An 18,538-nucleotide genomic window follows, 5' to 3' on the forward strand; every position below is an offset into this window, starting at 1 on the left:
GCTCCAGCTCAGCCCCTCTCTGTGTCTGCGTCATTTTTAGCCTTGTTTCCTACGCAGTATATAAACAGCTGAAGTAGTTCCACATACAACAGCTTCCTCTGGAAGAGAGAATACCAACTCTTTGGTGAGAACAAGGAAGTTTCCCAGAATTTTCTCACAAAATTCTTTTTATATCCCTCTGGTCAGCACTGAGTCATGTGCCCATCCTTGAATGTTTCCACATATCAAAACTACACTATCGAGGGCTTAAGGGGTACTCTTTATTAGCTCATCCACACCTCATGGCTAACAGTTACAGAGTAAAGAAAACTATTAACATGAAGGAGGCATAGAAAACTGGACTGAGATAACTTTTAAAGAACTTACACAGCCAGGAAGAACCTTCACTAATTATGATCATCCTTTTGGTTGCTACTTCATATAGAGAAAAGATATTTTGTATGGCAGCTTTTCTCCTCTTTTCTTCACAAGGATACAACCTGAATTGTAAAAGGAGAAGGAAAGCAGTACTGGTAACACCAACTTCTCTCCGTGCCTGTCAGCGCAGGTTGCCATATCACACGATTTTATTGTTCACGTAAAAACATTCAAACCTATAAAGAACTTTTGTAAGTTTACTTGAGCCAAACTGTCAACAATTGCCAGGAAGCAGAATCTCAACAGATTGAGATAATGCTCTGGAGAATGGTGGCTTTTCACCTTGTTTCATACCTTACATTAAAGGAGGGGGACGTAGGTGGGTTACGTGAAATCCATTGGTGATAGATTATGGAGACGGGAGAAAGCAAAGTGGGGAAAACCCAGGGATTGGATAAAAAGTAAAATGATAGACACATACTTAGGTGGGTGCAGGATAGTTAACAGTCAACAATTAACATGATAACAATAACAGTGAAGGAATTTGTGGTATCTGTCCTGGCGCCCAGGGCATTTGGTTGTGCCCTGAGGTGTCTGGAAAAAAGGGGAAGTTATGTTACCCTGACATTTCAATGATATGTTATCTTAGATGCAAAAAGACAATAAGCTCAGTTAAGGTAAAGCTTGACCTTGTCAGGGAAGATACCAGCCTAGGAGGTGACTACCCACCATAACTGCTTTTAAAGTTTAATTTCAGACCATCCTTTGTGGTTACTTTAGGTCTTTGAGTTTGCAAGACTGCCATGCAGGCCTTCCCTGAGCTTGTCAGGTTAGCATGTGGCCCCTTTCGTCCACATAACTTACATGTGAAATCTAAAGAACAATATAAACAAACAAACAAAACAGAAACAGACTCATAGATACAGAGAACAGACTGATGGATGCGGGGGGTGGGGGGTGAGTGGTTGAAAAAGATGAAGGGATTGAGAAGTACAGATTGAAAGTTACAAAACAGTCACAGGAATGTATAGTACAGCATAGAAAATATGATCAATAATATTAAAATGTATGGTGCCCATTGGGTACTAGAAATATCAGGGGAAGCACTTTGTAAAGTGTATGACCGGCTAAGCACTATGCTACAACCGAAACTAACACAACATAATATTGATTGTAAACTGTAATTTTAAAAAGTTTATTTAAAAAGTATGATAGACTGTTTGGCTTAAACAGCGGAAATTTATTTCTCACAGTTCTGGAGGCTGGGAATTTCGAGATCAAGGCGCCAGCACGATTGGGTTCTGGTGAGAGCCCTCTTCCGGACTTGTACGCTTGTACATGGCTGCCTTGGGTTTTCTCTCATGGCGGGGAGAGAGAAAATCCTCTTCTTATGAAGCCATAGTCCTCTCAGATTAGAGCCCCAAACTTTTGATCTCATATACCCTTATTTCTCTTCTAAAGACCCTATCTTAAGATTCTTAAGATAGTTGCTTGAACATTAGGATTTCAACATATGAATTGGAGGAGGACCACTTTCAGTAAACAGCAGTGCGCAAATGTTAATCATTTCTAAGTATTTTTTTTAGCATCTTTTAAAAATACATATATTTTTATTGATTTCAGAGAGAGGTATGGAGAGGGAGAGATAGAAACATCAATGATAAGAGACAATCATTGATTGGCTGCTTCATGCACGCCCCCTGCTGGAGATCAACCTAGGCATGTGACCTGCTGGTTCACAGGTCGAGGCTCAACCACTGAGCAACACTGGCCAGGCTTTTGTGAGCATCTTCACTGTTCTCAGACTGGATCAGAATGTGATAATTGGGAGTGGAGTGGAGTGGAGTGGAGTGGGACAAAATACTGGGGAGGCATCACCAGTAGAACATAAACTAGAATAAATGTTGTGAGGTAGAATAAATGCTGAGGAAACTCCCAAGTGGCAGGGATCAATGAGGGTGGAGTGGTCCAGAAAACTTTATGGGATTTGGAATGGGTGGAAAAAAGTAAGAAGTCTGTGACAGGATAAAAACCTAGATCAGGAAGTTAGCAATGGGAATGGAGGGAAAAGGCCAGGTACCATTAGAGGCCTTACAGAGAATGAGGAAACTTTATAACTGATTGGCATGGAGAGGACTTCATAACTGAGGCATGGAGTGAATGAGTGAAAAGACTGGTTCTTTTAATAGAGATTAGAAATTCCAGAAGGAGGGAAGGTATGGGGGAAGTGGGGAGACATTAGGTACATAGGGAAGGATGAGGAGTTTATTTTAGAAATAATTAGTTTTAGAACTTGGAGAACTTACTGAGTAAAATGTCTGTAATGTCATAGAGCAGTGGTCGGCAAACCGCGGCTCGTGAGCCACATGAGGCTCTTTGGCCCCGTGGCATGGGACACGAAGTTTCAATCGCACTGTACGTGCGCACCCGCACGTGGTATTTTGTGGAAGAGCCACACTCAAGGGGCCAGTTTGCCGACCACTGTCATAGAGAATAAGGGCAAGGAGACGAGAAAAAGTAGGATAGGCAATAATGGGTATTTGAATCATTATCATTGGGTTGATAATTGAAGTGAAGGAAATAAATGATTTATTTGAGAAAATATGTAGAGAGATGTATGGAAAAAGAACTAATAGCTATTATCATTACCCTGAAGGATCTAGCAATGGCAAATGGCAAAATGGTATAAGACGCCTGAAAATGTGATTAATTTAATTCTGATTTTCTCAGGGTACGCACAACACTTAGTGCTATGGAAAATGAACATTTGCTTTTTAAACTATCTATCTACATATATAAAAGCCAATATGCAAAGTGTCCCCTCAGGAGTTCGACTGACTGGGAGTTTGTGCAATGACCACCAGGGGGGCGATGCAGAATGAAGGAAGGCCCCAGCCGGCAGCCAGCAGCTGGGGAAGGGAGGCCCCGGCCAGCAGACGGCAACTGGCAGCCGCTAGAGACCCTACCCATGCATGAATTTCGTGCACTGTGCCTCTAGTTCTATATAATAAAAGCCTTATATGCAAATTGTCCATTCGACAGGGAGTTTGACCACTCTGCCTGCCTGCCTGATTGCCCCTAACCTCCTCTGCCTGCCTGATTGCCCCTAACTGCCTCTGCCTGCCTTCCTGATTGCCCCTAACCTCCTCTGCCTGCCTGCCTGACTTCCCCTGCTGGCCTGATTGCCCCTAACTGCTCTCTCCTGCTGGCCTGATCGTCCCTAACAGCCTCTGCCTCAGCCCCCACCACCATGGCTTTGTCCGAAAGGACATCCGGAAGGACATCCAGTCTATCTGGTCTAATTAGTATATTCCCCTTTTATTAGTATAGATTTTTAATCTTAGTAGTGATGGCACTACTCTTGGTTTGGACAATACTTGAAATAGCAAGAATGTAGTGACCGCTTTTCTCTTTTCTTCTGGAAATAGAACTCTTTCTATTGGGAAATCCATTCTATGTGGCATGAAACATGACCTACATATTGATCACTCAGAATGTCCCCAAACAAGTGACTTGGGGACTCCAGATGGCATTTCTTCCGTGATCTATAAAAGCTGGGTCATCTTTCCTGGCCCATCTAACATGAAAGAATAAAGCTAATATGAAAAGAGGTGTTAAGTAAACAGAGGAGAGATAAGAGTGAGTGTCCAGGGCATTATTTGGATTTCTGGATCTAAATGTGCTTAATAAATTATCCCCAGAATTACTTGTTAATAGTTTTTTACTTAAGCTAGTCTGAGTTTCTCCCTTTGTTACAATCAAAAATCCTAATAAATACCCATTCTTGGCCATAATGACAAGGGTAGTTTGATAAGTACAGATGATTTAATGCAAAAGCAGAGCCAGATAACTGTCACTCTTAAACTTGTGACATGTACTTAAATCATTCTAAAAGTATTCTAATGTAAATTTAGAAGCAATGTGTTAATTTTCAATGTTATGATTGACTTAGAGCTTTATTTCTTTATCCAAAGATGTATAACTTCATACTTGATGGATGAAAAGAACTTTGGATAGCTACTTTTTCACTTTGTAAATAAAGAAATCAAAATGCACACATCTTGTACAGGGAAACTTCTAGTTACAGAACACAGAACTTAGGCCTCCCCTTTTGACGTTATCATTCTTCTTCCCATTCCTTATTGTATTAGGATGTTGGGTAGATTGCTTGCTTTAAAAAAAAAAAGATTTTGTAGAGAAGCAGGGGGAGAAAGGTAGATGTGAAAAACATCAGTTGCCTCCTATACAAACCCCAACTGGGGATTGAATCCTCAACCTGGGTATATGCCCTTATTGGGAATCGAACCTGCCTCCTTTTGGTGTAAGGGATGACGTTTCAACCAAGCCACATTGGCCAAGACAGATTACTTGCATTTAATCAACAAAAATGACAGTATACGTCTATGAAGTGGATTATAAACATATTTGTCTGCTGCTTTGTAATACATTTTTGTTTATATACAGTGGGGCCTTGACTTACGAGTGTCCCGACTAACGAGTTTTTTGAGATACGAGCCGTCTCTCGGCCGATTTTTTGCTTTGAGTTGCGAGCTAAAATTCGGGTTACGAGCCAGCTTCAGATACCCCACCGCTAGTTGGCACAGCGAACATCACAGTGAATGCCACAACATCAGCCCAGCATTCCATTCATTGTAATGGTGAAAATTGATTTGACATAGGAGTAATTTGAGTTACGAGCTCCGTCATGGAACGAATTAAACTCGTAAGTCAAGGCCCCATTGTATATACATTAGAGAATATGGAAGAATCATATAGTAAGGCACATATACAACTTGATAGCTCATCCATATCCTATATAATAAAAGGCTAATCTGCAAATTGACCGAATGGCAGAATGACCGGTCGCTATGATGTGTACTGACCACGAGGGGGCAGGCACTCAATGCAGAAGCTGCCCCCTGGTGGTCAGTGCGCTCCCACAGGGGGAGTGCCACTTAACCAGAAGCTGGGCTCACGGCTGGCGAGCACAGTGGTGATGATGGGAGCCTCTCCCGCCTCCAGGGCAATGCTAAGGATATCCGACTGACGGCTTAGGCCCGCTCCCCTGGGCCTAAGTTGGACATCCCCTGAGGGCTCCTGGACTGTGATAGGGTGCAGTCTGAGCTGAGGGACCTCCCCGAATGCAAGAATTTCATGCATCGGGCCTCTAGTATATGTATAAACACTAAAAGGTAAATTCTAAATGTGACTCCAAAAGTACTTCTAATATTACAAATCACTGTAAAATTCAGACATTCTTTGTGAAAGATTTTTTTTCTCAAAATTTTGTTTTAAAAGTTAGAAAAATTGTGTTTTCATAAGATTAGAATAATATGGTAACTTTAATTTTATTTATTATTATTGAAAGTATACAGATGTCTTGTTTTTCCCCATTGACCACTTCTAGCTTACTCCCATACCCCCATACCCCTGCCCCAGGCCTTACCACCCTATTGTCTGTGTCCATGGGTTATGCATATCTATCTATATAAAACCCTAATATGCAAATCGACCAAACAGCAGAATGACCTGCAGAACTACCGATTGGTGGGGGGAGGGGCTGAAGAACAGGCAGTGCCAGGCTGCCAGCCAAAGTGGGTGCCAGCGGGGGCCGCCCGATCACCCTGCCGGTTGCCCCACAGATAAGCCCTGATCGCTGGCCAGGCCTAGGGACCCTACCCTATATATTGTGAATAGTCTCTTAGATTTAAAATTTAAAACCTGGCAAGGCTACTCGAACACAAAAAAAACAGGATGATGCAGCAATGACATGCATGGACTCTGGCTTGCATATTTTGTGGTCAGCCCTGATTCTGAAACTTATAACTGTGTGACAAAGCCAATTACTTAACTTCTCTCTGCTTCAGTTTTTCCACCCATAAGATAGGGAAAATGGTACTACTGCCTCAGAAGGATCATGTTATGTACTACTTTTTATAATCAGGGCAAAAAAATGTAGCTGCCCATACAACAGCAAGATGCCTTTCATCTCTATGAAAAGTATGGTCACTGCTGCATGCAGCATCCCGGTTTGCAAGAGGGATGTCCCCGACTGCTGTTAGGCCCGTAAACTGGCAGTAGGACATCCCCTGAGGGGTCCCGTATTGCAAGAAGGCACAGGTCGGGCTGAGGGACCCCCCCCCCCCTGCACGAAATCCATGCACCGAGCCTCTAGTCTACATATCTAAAAGCCTAAGCCAGTGGTTCTCAGGCTTCCTAATGCCGTGCCCCTTTAATACAGTTCCTCATGTTGTGGTGACCCCCAATTTCATTGTTACAAATTGAACATAATTAAAGCATAGTGATTAATCACAAAAACAATATGTAATTATATATGTGTTTTCTGATGGTCTTAGGCAACCCCTGTGAAAGGGTTGTTCCACCCCCAAAAGGGTCGCGACCCACAGGTTGAGAACCACTGGGCCCTAAGTGACCATTATGACTGGAACAACTGGCCAACCAGTCACTATGATGCACACTGACCACCAGGGGGCAGACAGTCAATGCAGGAGCTTCCCCCTGGTGGTCAGTTCGCTCCCACAGCCAATCTCCTGCAGCCCCTCCCCCAGCCGGCCGGCCCCCATCGGCCCCTGGTGCTAAACCATTCATAAAGACCTGCTTCTAGGTTTTGGTTTCATACCTAGCAGAGCAACTCCCTCACTGCAATCTATTGAAAGTCAGACCTTGACACAAGGGTTGCCTCGCTCCCATTCCCCTCTTGTCCCTTCCCTGGGGGCCTCCCGCCCACCACCGTGGCGGCAAGGTGGCTGGCAAGGTGGCGAGGGAAGGAGGAGTGGGGGAGGCGGGAACTGTGAGGTTCCTTCCCTGCCCAGCCCAGCGACAGTCGCCTCCTCTCCCAGGGCGGGCTCCCTCCTTGGGGCCGGCGGCCAACCTCTTGCGGTCCCTTCCCCCACCCCTCACGTGCATGAATTTGTGCATCAGGCCTCTAGTATGCATATAAGTTCTTTGGTTAATCTTTTCCCAGCCACCCCCCACCTTCCCTCTGGTATTTATCAGTCTGTTCCATGTTTCTATGTCTCTGGATCTATTTTGTTCATCAGGTTATTTTGTTCTTTAGATTCCACATATGAATGAGATCATGTGATCTTATCTTTCTCTGACTGGCTTATTTTGCTTAGCATAATACTCTCCAGGTCCCTCCATGCTTTCGCAAAGGGCAAGAGATCCTTCTTCGATGCTGCATAGTATCCCCTGGTGTAAATATATTGCAGCTTCTTTATCCACTCATCTACTGATGGGCACTTGGGTTGTTTCCAGTCTTAGCTATTGTAAATTGTGCTGTAATGAACACAGGAGTGTATATATTCTTTCTGATTGGTGTTTCAGGTTTCTTAGGATATATTCCTAGAAGTGGTATCACTGGGTCAAATGGCAGTTCCATATTTTAATTTTTTGAGGAAACTCCATACTGTTTTCCATAATGGCTGCATCAGTCTGCATTCCCACCAGCAGTGTACCTGGAGCTCCCTTTTCTCCACATCCTCGCCAGCACTTGTCATTTGTTGATGGTAGCCATTCTGACAGGTTGAAGTGATTAATACTTCATTGTGGTTTTAATCTGCATCTCTCTTGATGACTAGTGATTTAGAGCATTTTTTCATGTCTCTTGGACATCTACCTGTCCACTTTAGAGAAGTGTCTATTTAGGTCCTCTGCCCATTTTTTAATTGGATTGTTTTCCTTTTGTTAAGTAATATGATTTCCTGATATTTTATATTAACCCCTTATTAGAGTGTTCTCCCATACAATAGGTTTCCCTTTCCTTTTTGTTGATGGTTTCTTTTGCTGCTGTGCAGCTTTTTATTTTGATGTAGTCGCATTTGTTTATTTTCTCCTGTTTCTCTGGCCCTAGATATATGGGCAAAAAATACTACTGAGAGATGTCAGATTTTGCTGGCTGTTTTCAAGGATTTTTATGGTTTTATGACTTGGGAATTGGTATCTAAGTAAAGTACTTTACCTGGTTAAGTTTGGTTCATATATATGACAAGTTTTATAAGGAAGTATCCATAACTTAATGACTTACTAAGTAAAACAGTAAGTAGTATTCAAAATTCCTTTAAGCCTTAAGAAATTTTCTTTAGTGAGTCTAGAAACAAATCTTACCAAGAATGGCTTGAGTTTTAATTGTAGTCCTAAGTGTTTGCATGTGTGATACTAATATGATTGATTCAAATAAATCTCCAAACAATTTTACAAAAAAGAAAAAAACAAAACACTTTATTTTCCACAAGGAAGAGCAATAGGAAAAATCAAATCATTTCCCACATATTGTTTTCTTAAAACAGAGCCTACAAGGACATATTCAGCACCAAATAAAAAAGGAAAAAAAAATTACAAACAGCCATAGAGTATAATCTATAAAGCAAACATTTAATATTGCACTTTGTTTTGCTAACATTTTGGATTTTACTTTTCCTAATAGAAAAATCAGGAATCTATCTTGAATACTGGAATACAAATGTGAACCCTCACGTCTTATGTCAGAAATTGACCAATATTTAGGAAAGAGTAAAGTAATGCCTCTAAATAAAAAAGAAATACTTTAATGGGGAAAACAAAACTTTATTTTATAAAGTTTTATATAATTAGGATTTTATCATATTTTATTTCGTGACCTAGTGCCAATTGCCAGAATATTGGTCATTCTTGCTTTCATGTGTTATGAGTATATGGTGATAAGTATTCCAATACTATGCATATCAACAATTGTTCCCTAGAAGTTAGACATAAAAAAGAAAAGGGATTTTCTGACAACCCCCCTCCCCAAACAAAAATAAAACCACCAAATGCCCTTTATGCCAAATATTCCATTAGCTTTTTTTGAGGGGGACATTCACAAAATGATTTAACAATAATAAAAAAATATTTCACCCCCATTTCCTTATTATCTAGTATTAGTTTGCTACGGGAGCCCAAACCCTTTAATAACTGAATCACTTAAAACGCGATTCATTTTTACATTGGGCTTTCTTCACCCTGTCAGCATTTTTCAAACATGAATTGTCTTCCATGTTTTCTTAAAGGCCACTTATGGAAAAGCCTATTTGTTTTGTATGAAGCTTTAAGACAGTATTAACCAGGTCAAGCACCAAGCCAGAGTTACTATTATTTTCAGTCACCTTAACTGTGGGGTTAAATGGCAGGATAGATGTAACACCCATTTCACACATATGTTGTAAATCAGAGATGCTGATTTTCACTAAAAACACCAGAGCTGAATTCCTTCTAAAGTAAGACAATTTTCTGAGTATACTCAGAAAATGCTGTTTTAAGTGTCACCATGAATGCTGGTATATTTGTTATGAGCCAACTGTCAGTTATCTTTAATATAAACTATAATTTACCGATGTAATAATTTCCCTATCTTATCTACATATACTCAAAGTCAGTGATTTTTCATGTTTAGCAAAATGTTCTTTAGGTAATGAAAAAAAAAGATTTCCATTAAAAAAAAAACCACAAAATATAGAACATTTATTATTCCAGCATATATTCTAGTATTTATAATTTTGAAGGTATACACTTTTAGAACAGGTTTTCAAGCTTTGTAGATCTTGAGCAGGATAAAAAATGTATAAACTGAGCTCTCTAATCATAACCTGATATTCCTTCCTGCTCATTAAAATACTCTGCACCAGCAAAAATGATTTCCAACATATGTGTTTGGAGGTAATTAAGTAACTGCGTATAAAAATAAATGTATTTTCTCCTCCTCTTGTGACTGGAAAACTTCCATACTTTTTTAAAACAAACAAAAAAATAACAGTAATTTTTAAGAGCAACAGCCCTTAACTCTTTGCTGGTGCCTGCCATACTGCCTTTCTTTATTCCATTCTTAGCTCTTCTAGTTTCTTCTTATATGTAATGATAAAAAGAAAATGCGGGTGGGTTATCACTTTTGTGTATGTCCCTTTTCCAAATTCCCTCTCCAAAAAGCCAACCAAACAAACGAAAAAATAACAGTGCAACAAAACACAAAATAGCATTCCAACAGTTTGGCAAGTGATGCGTTCACCTGAGATTAAGTGATTTTAGGCAGTCAGTAACAAAATGCTGCTTTGCTGTAATAGTAGAAAGGCAACAAATTCTTAAAAGAAACCAAGAAGGTATACAATCTTGACAGTCTCTTATTAGCTTCCTCCTCTTATCTCTTTTCCCACATATCTGTTGCGTATCTACTACAGTAGGCTGCAAAACATACAGCAAGAAGGATTGGCTTGAAGGCATTTGATGTTTGTAAATAAATCCACAATAGGATCCAAGCTGAAGAGGTGATACATGGTCAGCCTAGTAGGACAATTCTGAGCATGTGCATACGCAGGTAAAGTCCAGGCTATATTAAATAAAAAAAATGTCAGTGCGTTTTTTTCATCTTAAAGTTTTTTTCAAAGCTTTCTTTTGTTCCTTGTTGTGCTGATCACAAACAAGTTTTATATGAATATCGAGAGTCTGGCATTAATGGAAAAAAAAAGCTGTAGTGACATTGAACTGCACAATGTAAGCATTGAGCATGTGCAAATTTTCAAATCAAAAGAAGGAAATCATCCCTCTTTATAACGTGATGTCTTGACACGTATGACCATAGGCTAAGACGACTGCTCTTGGTATGTGCCAGTTTTAAAGAAGAAAAGCTTAGATCTTCAAGCATGTTGGAGCAGTCCCAGAATGTTGCTATAGGCTTCTAAAGCATGATCACTGGTTGTTTCACGTATTTGCCATTTTTCTGGGCAAAAGCAACTCCACTTCTCTGAAAACGTGTCTCCAAGATACTTCTCTGTCCTCAGCTGGGAAGAGATACAGTTTGGAATTCACATCAACTTGATTTAACCACATGTTCCTTCAACGCGAGGGGCAGGATGGTCTATCATCTGCTGACTGATCAGGATTTGGATCAATCTTAAAAGAGAAAAAAATTCAAAGTTATTTGATAAGGTCTAGTAAGAATGTAGCAAATGACTAAGATTTTGAGTATTAGTTGATGAACCTAATTAGAAAGAACATACGTAGCTAATATGGGGAGGAAAGGGTATTAGTATTAGTGCCTGACATGCAATTATTAGATTAATAATAACATTCATAAAAATATGCCTGAATAGTTCTCTTTCACAAAAGTGAATGGTTAAATTTTACCAGTGAATGGAGTTTTACTTAGCACGTACTAGTACTTAAGACTCAAATACAATGTAAAACATCTCTATAGCAATGATATCCTTTTGTAAAGTATCCCTTTTATACTTTTAAAAAAAAAATCTCTTCTGTAGGCTTTAGGAAGAATGCAGTTGTGTAAACAATATTCTTGGTAACTCTTGGGTATAAAACTTCAGAAAGGGCCCAGGAATAGTGTATATTAAGAAATAGTAATCCTGAACCCACCAGAGATAGAGGGGCTTCCCACCTTTTCTATCTTTGGAGTGACTTTCATATACACATACGTTTAATAAAAGTGAATGCATTTTTGTTGCCTCTCAGGTATAAAGGAAAGGGCACAGGAAGGCAAATTATTGGGTTTAATACATTTCTTTTACTGAAAGACCTTTTGGATAAGACCTATTTACTTGCATTCACACGTAGGACAAATCCAAAGTGCCTCAGACACTTTAGGCAAAACCCATTTTTGAAGAAAAAAAGCTAAATAACTTTTCTTTCTTTTAATAACTATCCTTTAAAGAGGAAAAAAAGTAAAAATAGCTTTTTAAGCTCCCCTCTATGTGACTAGATGTTAATTAAATCACAACATGAACCAATTTAGTGTTTTAAAAGTTTTTAATACTATTTGGTTCATTTTTAAAAGGAGGAAGAATTTTATGACAAATTACTTAAAAGTAGATCTTTAGATTGCCATTCTTTTAAAATGCCTGGACAGTGAAGAAGCCTCAGATCCAACGAGAAACAACTGACTTAATAATAAGAAAGACAGAAATGTCTGAATAAAAACGTAGTAACAAAATCTGTAACAAGAGGGAGAACATTTTTAGCATTTAATAGAAAATTTTATGAATAGGAATAGTTGGATAGAAAATTTATGTCTAATCAAGAATTTGCAAAAACAGATTGTGAATATCCTATAATCAATGAATAAAGTGCATGTCATATTGGCTAGATCCAAAAGAAAATTGACTCTTCCAGTCATGGTGTTGGGGGGGAACATGAGGAGGACAATTTGTTGAAGAGTGAAACATCCCTTTTATGTCTAATTTGGGAGTAACATTTCATTATAAAATAGCTGTTTAAATTACAGTAACCAAAAGGAAAAAGCTAATTGCAGTGATTTACAAAATTATTTGGTGTTATATTGGTATCAAGGCTAACTTTAAAGCCCCTCAAAACATGTACTTTGTATATATGCATTCTGAAGTATACTGAAATTGCTGCATCCCCCACACCTTTTAGTTACTTGCCTTTGCACATGCTGTTCTTTTTTTTGCACTGGCTGTTTGCTTTCATACCTGAACTACCCTACCTTTTGAGGAGTACTGTTTTTAATCATTTTTCTCAGGGAAGCCCCTCGATTCCCAGGGCCCAATACGCTGATTCTCAAATGAACTGTACATTCCTTTCTAATTGTTATATAATACTTCGCTGCTAAGTTTGTTTTTCCCACTAAGGGCCATGTTTTATTAATGTAAGGGCTTAATTGTCACCAATATGAAATGAATAAAAATAATCTAACAGTGTAGAAATGTGGTTTAAAATGTTATTGCAAATATGTTATTTTCCCTCATGGCTGAGAATGTTAAAATATACAAGAATTAAATTGGAAAAGGATAAGATAAATTCTATCTATTAATCAATGCTTGCAAAATGGCAGTTCTATAGATGCTTTAAAATGTAAATTATTCCTTTAACTGGCATTTTGAAAAGCATGACGTGAGATCATTATCTTTATTTCACCAATAGAAGTGAACAGTCCTACTTAGTAAATATTGACAACCCTAATCTAATCTTTAATCTGTGTTTTTAAATTATGTTTTTCTAAATTATCATAATAAAAAACTAATTGTATTTTTAAAAAGTCTGCAATGCAAGACAGCCAGCCCATTTTATACTTGAGGAGTTGATGCTTACCTCTGAATAAAGAGGTGGAGGCAAGAATCGAAACTCCTGGATATATGCGAACAGTGGTCCTTGAAATGCTCTCTCAAAGTCATCACAGGCATTCACTGGAGCAAGATTGTTCCGCCTTTGTTCCTCTGTGACCACTTCTGCATAGCTGGGTGGTGCTGAAGGAAAAAGATACACGCAATTCGAACAGCATGTTCTGATGCATGTCAAAATACACAGAATAGTAGATATTAAAAAGAAATATCAAAGTAAAATAATTATTTGTTTTGTGTTCAAAACTAGGGGGATTAGGTTTTAAATCTAACATTAGGGACATATATACTCATTTTTAGGTATAGACAAAAAGTTTAATCGTAAAATATGAGATTATGTTCTTGAAAATTATAGGAGATTAAAGTTAGATATATATTATATCAAATTACCTTCAGGTCTTTCAGGTAGGGATAAACCAAGCCAGTTCATATTCATGCTACACTGACTGCTTACACTTGAGGTTCTGCTACCAAATGGATGTAGAGGAATGGTACCGATGACAAGAGGCAAATTAAGAAATAAATCCATAGCTCCAGGAATATCCACATATACCTAAAAGAGTAAAAGGAGACGCTAGGTTTAGAATGCCAAGTATTATTTCCTTTTAAAAAAACTAATAACCCAGTTTTAATGTTATCTGAGGTCCTCATTTACTTCATTTTTTTACTTATATGCATATGATATACAAGAAAAGTTTATCCATATGCATAATAACCTTATAATACATTCACATACATATAAAATTAATAATTACAATGCAAACTATATAAAGACTTATATTTGTTTGTATATATATTATATGGAATACAAATATCAAATCTTGGATATAAGACAAAATGATATCCTTGTGATTTTAAGACTTAAATAAAACCCCTTAAATTTATACATACCATTAGTGAATATTCTACACGGATTATACTACAGTCGAGGATAGATGGAGAAACGGGTGGAATTTTCAGCAACTTGCCATTCCACGTCTCTGTTTTTCCAGATGATAAGGATTCCCCACGCAAGTTAGCCACAAGCTGCTTTACTTCCTTCATTTTCCCTTTGGCATAGAAGGCCTGTGTTTGGTAAATGGCTGCCTTTGGCACCACCATTCGGGAAGAGCAGTTCTCAACCTCAGCAAATATCTGAATTGATTCACCTAGAGAGGGAAAAATTATCTGTTAAGAAAACAAAACAAAACAAAACAAACAAAATCCCCAAAACTAATGTAGATTCTTCAGTAGCTCTTTAAAAAAGGAGAGGGCCCTGGCCGGGTAGCTCAGTTGGTTAGAGCATTGCCCCGATATGCCAAGGTTGTGGGTTCCATCCCCGGTCAGGGCACATACAACAGGCAACCAATGAATGCATAAATATGTGGAACAAGAAATCGATGTTTCTCTCTCTTTCTAAAAACAAAAAAAAAATCAATAAATGAAAAAATAGGAGTAAAGGAGACTACATTTCAATTTATGAAAGAAAACTGGATAAGCACAGCTTATGTTATTTTACCAAAGAATGCTATATCATGTTTGCATTTATAGAAACACTATAAATTTAAACACAAAAGCTAAGTGAAAAAAGATTGTTTTTTGTGGGAATCCACTTCATACGTACCTGGGGTATAGCCCTTCCTTTCGATTTTGGCACTTAAGGATATTGGGCCTGAGGTACAGAACCAGCAACAGAGAGTCTTTTCTTTTGTGCCTGCTTGGGGTGACTGTAAGAAATAAATTTAGACAAAAAGATCAATGTATGAGTTGGGAGAGTAATAAAATGTTTTAAAATACAATCTAAATTCTTGGAGAATTAAAAATTAAAAGCAGTGCTGCTTTTTGTTGGTAGCCAAATATATATATATATACATTTACTAACCAATGGCTCTGAATTATTTTTGTTTTTATATAAGTTTCTATGCAATTAAGAAAAAAGGGTGCAGGGCTTAACACCATAAACATCATTTTAGCCCACATTATATATATTAAAAACCCACCCAACAAACAAACAAAAAAACCCTTTCCACATTCCAGTTTATTAAACTGCCTTAAATTGTGTAAAAAAGGGAAAACTGCACATTTTAAAAATTCTTATTTGCTTAAAGATGTTATCGTTTGTTTAAACCAATTAATGTTTTTGAAGTTAAATTTGAATCTTGTGAAAAAATACAATTAAGAAGGATTTCATTTAAGATGAAATTAAATTTTTTGAAAAAAGTGATAATCTCCCCATCGTTTGACATCCCTACATTGGAATAATGCAAAGCAATACCAATGATTCATTATGGTATTTTCAAAGTAAGTGATATTATGTTAAAATAATAATTAACACTACTGCTCCTCTTCTACTACAATTATGCAGGGAACAGATTTATGTTTTTGTTACTGCTGTTTCTTCTGACTAAGAGATATTTCATACCATATGCTAGTCTTACTTTTAACATTTATTTAATGTTAATTACAGTATCAGGAAATATGATCATATTCTTCATTAGTGTGTGTGCCCTTGACTATTTTTAAAAATAATTAATATTTTTTTAAATTTTAAAATAAAGCCACTATTTTAAAATGATAAAATTACAGTTTAAGTTTAGGTGATTATTCTTTAGTATTGGTATGCCAAAACAAAGAATGAAGAATTCAGTCAATTCTTACCAGTAATGAAGGAGTGTTGATATCTATATGCTCAAAGACTGTAAATTCCTTCTTTAATTTTACTGGTAGAAGCCAAGGCCTGTGCAATTCGGCTTTCACCCAATAGCGCACACTGCCATGTCGGCCTTCGAATGAGGTAGCAAGTGGTCTGTGTAGAATATAAAGGTCAATATATTAATATTATACCTCTTTCTAATAATTACACAGATTATCATAGAAGTGTTAATATATTGTACTGTTTATATATCAGTGAAATATCAAACATGATTTTTAAAAATTTCCAAAGGGATAAGTCATTGGGGAAAAATCTTGTTTCCAAATAGAACAAATAGCTGGTAAACATTATAGAAATTTTGCTTAAAGAAACAAGAAGTATACAATCTCTTTAAATAAAGAAGCTACTTTTAATGTTGGTGGCAAAATTATGAAAAACTGGAAGTGAATAATTCTTGAAAAGGTCAAGAACTTAATTTAAAAATAAAGTTAAGAATGGTTTATTTCTATTGAGAAATTAGACACTGGTTAAATATTCAGACCAAATTCCCTACAGTGCTCCACTATTGATTTGCCGGGAATTAGTATCTCTTTTTATAGCAACTAATTAAGAAGGTCTAGAAAAGGCCTACAACAGTCATTATAGTTTCAAAAACTTCACATTTCATAAAGTCCACTGAAATACTAAAAAAGTTTTATATTTCCCAGTGTCCTCATGTTTCCTTTTTGGCTGTTTTCAAACTTTACTATAGGCTTAAAGAAAAAGAAACATTTCTACTGACCTGTATCAAGGGAATCAGAACTTGCAATTTTGCCAGTTTCATTACTTGTGAAAGATTTTATTTTAGTGAGTTTAGTCTCTTTCTCATAATTTCATTAGAAAAATGCCTGGTTTTCAGTTATTTACAAGGCAGAGTGCTAACTTAGATTAGAATGAGTAGTTGGATAGGAAATTTATGTCTAATCAAGAATTTGCAAAAACAGATTGTGAATATCCTATAATCAATGAATAAAGTGCTTGTCATATTGACTATCTATTTGAGAGTCTTGCATTAATTTGCATAGCACAGAGAAATAAAATGCAATATTTTGCTAGTCTTTTAGAGTTTATTTTAAACGAGTGCTTTACAGATAAGATATAAAATTATGTACATTTGGCACTTGATAAATTTTTTTTGTAAGTTTATCCTCCAAAACAATGATCACAAGTCCCACTTTGCCTGTCAGGATAATCTGTTAAAGGCATTATTTCAAAAACATTGAATAATCTCTCCTAACAATCTTTTACTACATTAAGATTATGCCCCTTTTCCATCTCCCTTTCCTGTTAGATCCCAATCCTTATGTGAAGGTATCTCTGAAGGATGCTTCCTTTTAAGTCCAAGTCATCATGTCTCCTGGTGACCTTCTCAATCGCTCTTTGCACAGAAGCTACTGAGCTCAGATCCAAAGCACAAAGCACCTCGCTCCTGGAGTCGGGACGCGCCCAACGCGCTGATGGGCTCAGCTCACCGCTGCTGGTTGGCATCAGCAGAAGAGGAGGAAGACCGCGTGTTTATAAGTGACTGTGACTTGGTATGTCTTACCTTTTCTGCTAATAACTGATGGTCAACTAGGCATACAGGGCGTAACTATTTGACTAGCACCTTCAACTCACTCATATAAATAAATGAACTCTTATTCAGGTTTTAAAAACCTCATCAATCGTGAGGCAGAGTACTAAGAATTAAGCTTTGCTTTCTATAATTTTGCCACACTACATTATAAAATAGCTTTTTTTTAGCACATTGTTTTCCTCTCGCAAGATTCGGTCATGAAAAGGGTTTTTTTTTTAACTAAAAACATTTAAACTTAGAATAATTTTAAGTTTAAAAGGATGGATGTCTATGAAAAGCGCCTGTTCCTTCTCATACTTACGTCTGTGGAAGCTCGAAGCTGAACGCGTATTCATGCCGCCCCGAAGGGATGGTGTGGAAGCCGTCCTCGCAGTTGTCGTCGTCTGCGGAGAGAAACACAACACACGCCGTCAGGGACCGGCACACGCGGGCGGCGCGTGGGGTCTGCGCGCTAATTCCTACTTCATCACTTCTCCCGCCTCATCTGCGGAATGGGGGCATCACCCCGACCCCCACGGGCACCCTCCGGCGGGGAACCCCGAGACTCAGCCGCCTCATCTGTGAAATGGGGGCATCACCCCGACCCCCACGGGCACCCTCCGGCGGGGAACCCCGAGACTCAGCCGCCTCATCTGTGAAATGGGGGCATCACCCCGACCCCCACGGGCACCCTCCGGCGGGGAACCCCGAGACTCAGCCGCCTCATCTGTGAAATGGGGGCATCACCCCGACCCCCACGGGCACCCTCCGGCGGGGAACCCCGAGACTCAGCCGCCTCATCTGTGAAATGGGGGCATCACCCCGACCCCCACGGGC

At 38.3% G+C, this 18,538-nt stretch overlaps 1 protein-coding gene across 2 annotated transcripts in view; it reads right to left on the reverse strand.

Annotated features, from left to right (window-relative positions):
• Positions 1 to 8,569: 8,569 nt before the first annotated feature.
• Positions 8,570 to 18,538, reverse strand: part of ARRDC3 (arrestin domain containing 3) — a 14,372-nt gene continuing 4,403 nt past the window's right edge. The window contains exons 2-8 of one of the 2 annotated variants that reach the window (XM_005871500.2): positions 18,024 to 18,105; positions 16,113 to 16,260; positions 15,079 to 15,181; positions 14,367 to 14,623; positions 13,866 to 14,028; positions 13,447 to 13,601; positions 8,570 to 11,277 (exon numbers count right to left, since the gene is read on the reverse strand). In XM_005871500.2, coding sequence (XP_005871562.1) covers positions 11,221 to 11,277; positions 13,447 to 13,601; positions 13,866 to 14,028; positions 14,367 to 14,623; positions 15,079 to 15,181; positions 16,113 to 16,260; positions 18,024 to 18,105 — 965 coding nt within the window. In that variant the 3' untranslated portion in view covers positions 8,570 to 11,220. Of the gene's footprint in view, positions 11,278 to 13,446; positions 13,640 to 13,865; positions 14,029 to 14,366; positions 14,624 to 15,078; positions 15,182 to 16,112; positions 16,261 to 18,023; positions 18,106 to 18,538 lie in introns of those variants that run through there. The other variant, XM_014543959.1, reaches the window with a different exon arrangement.

Source organism: Myotis brandtii, unplaced genomic scaffold (assembly GCF_000412655.1).
Source record: "Myotis brandtii unplaced genomic scaffold, ASM41265v1 scaffold344, whole genome shotgun sequence".
Taxonomy (NCBI): Eukaryota; Metazoa; Chordata; class Mammalia; order Chiroptera; family Vespertilionidae; genus Myotis; species Myotis brandtii.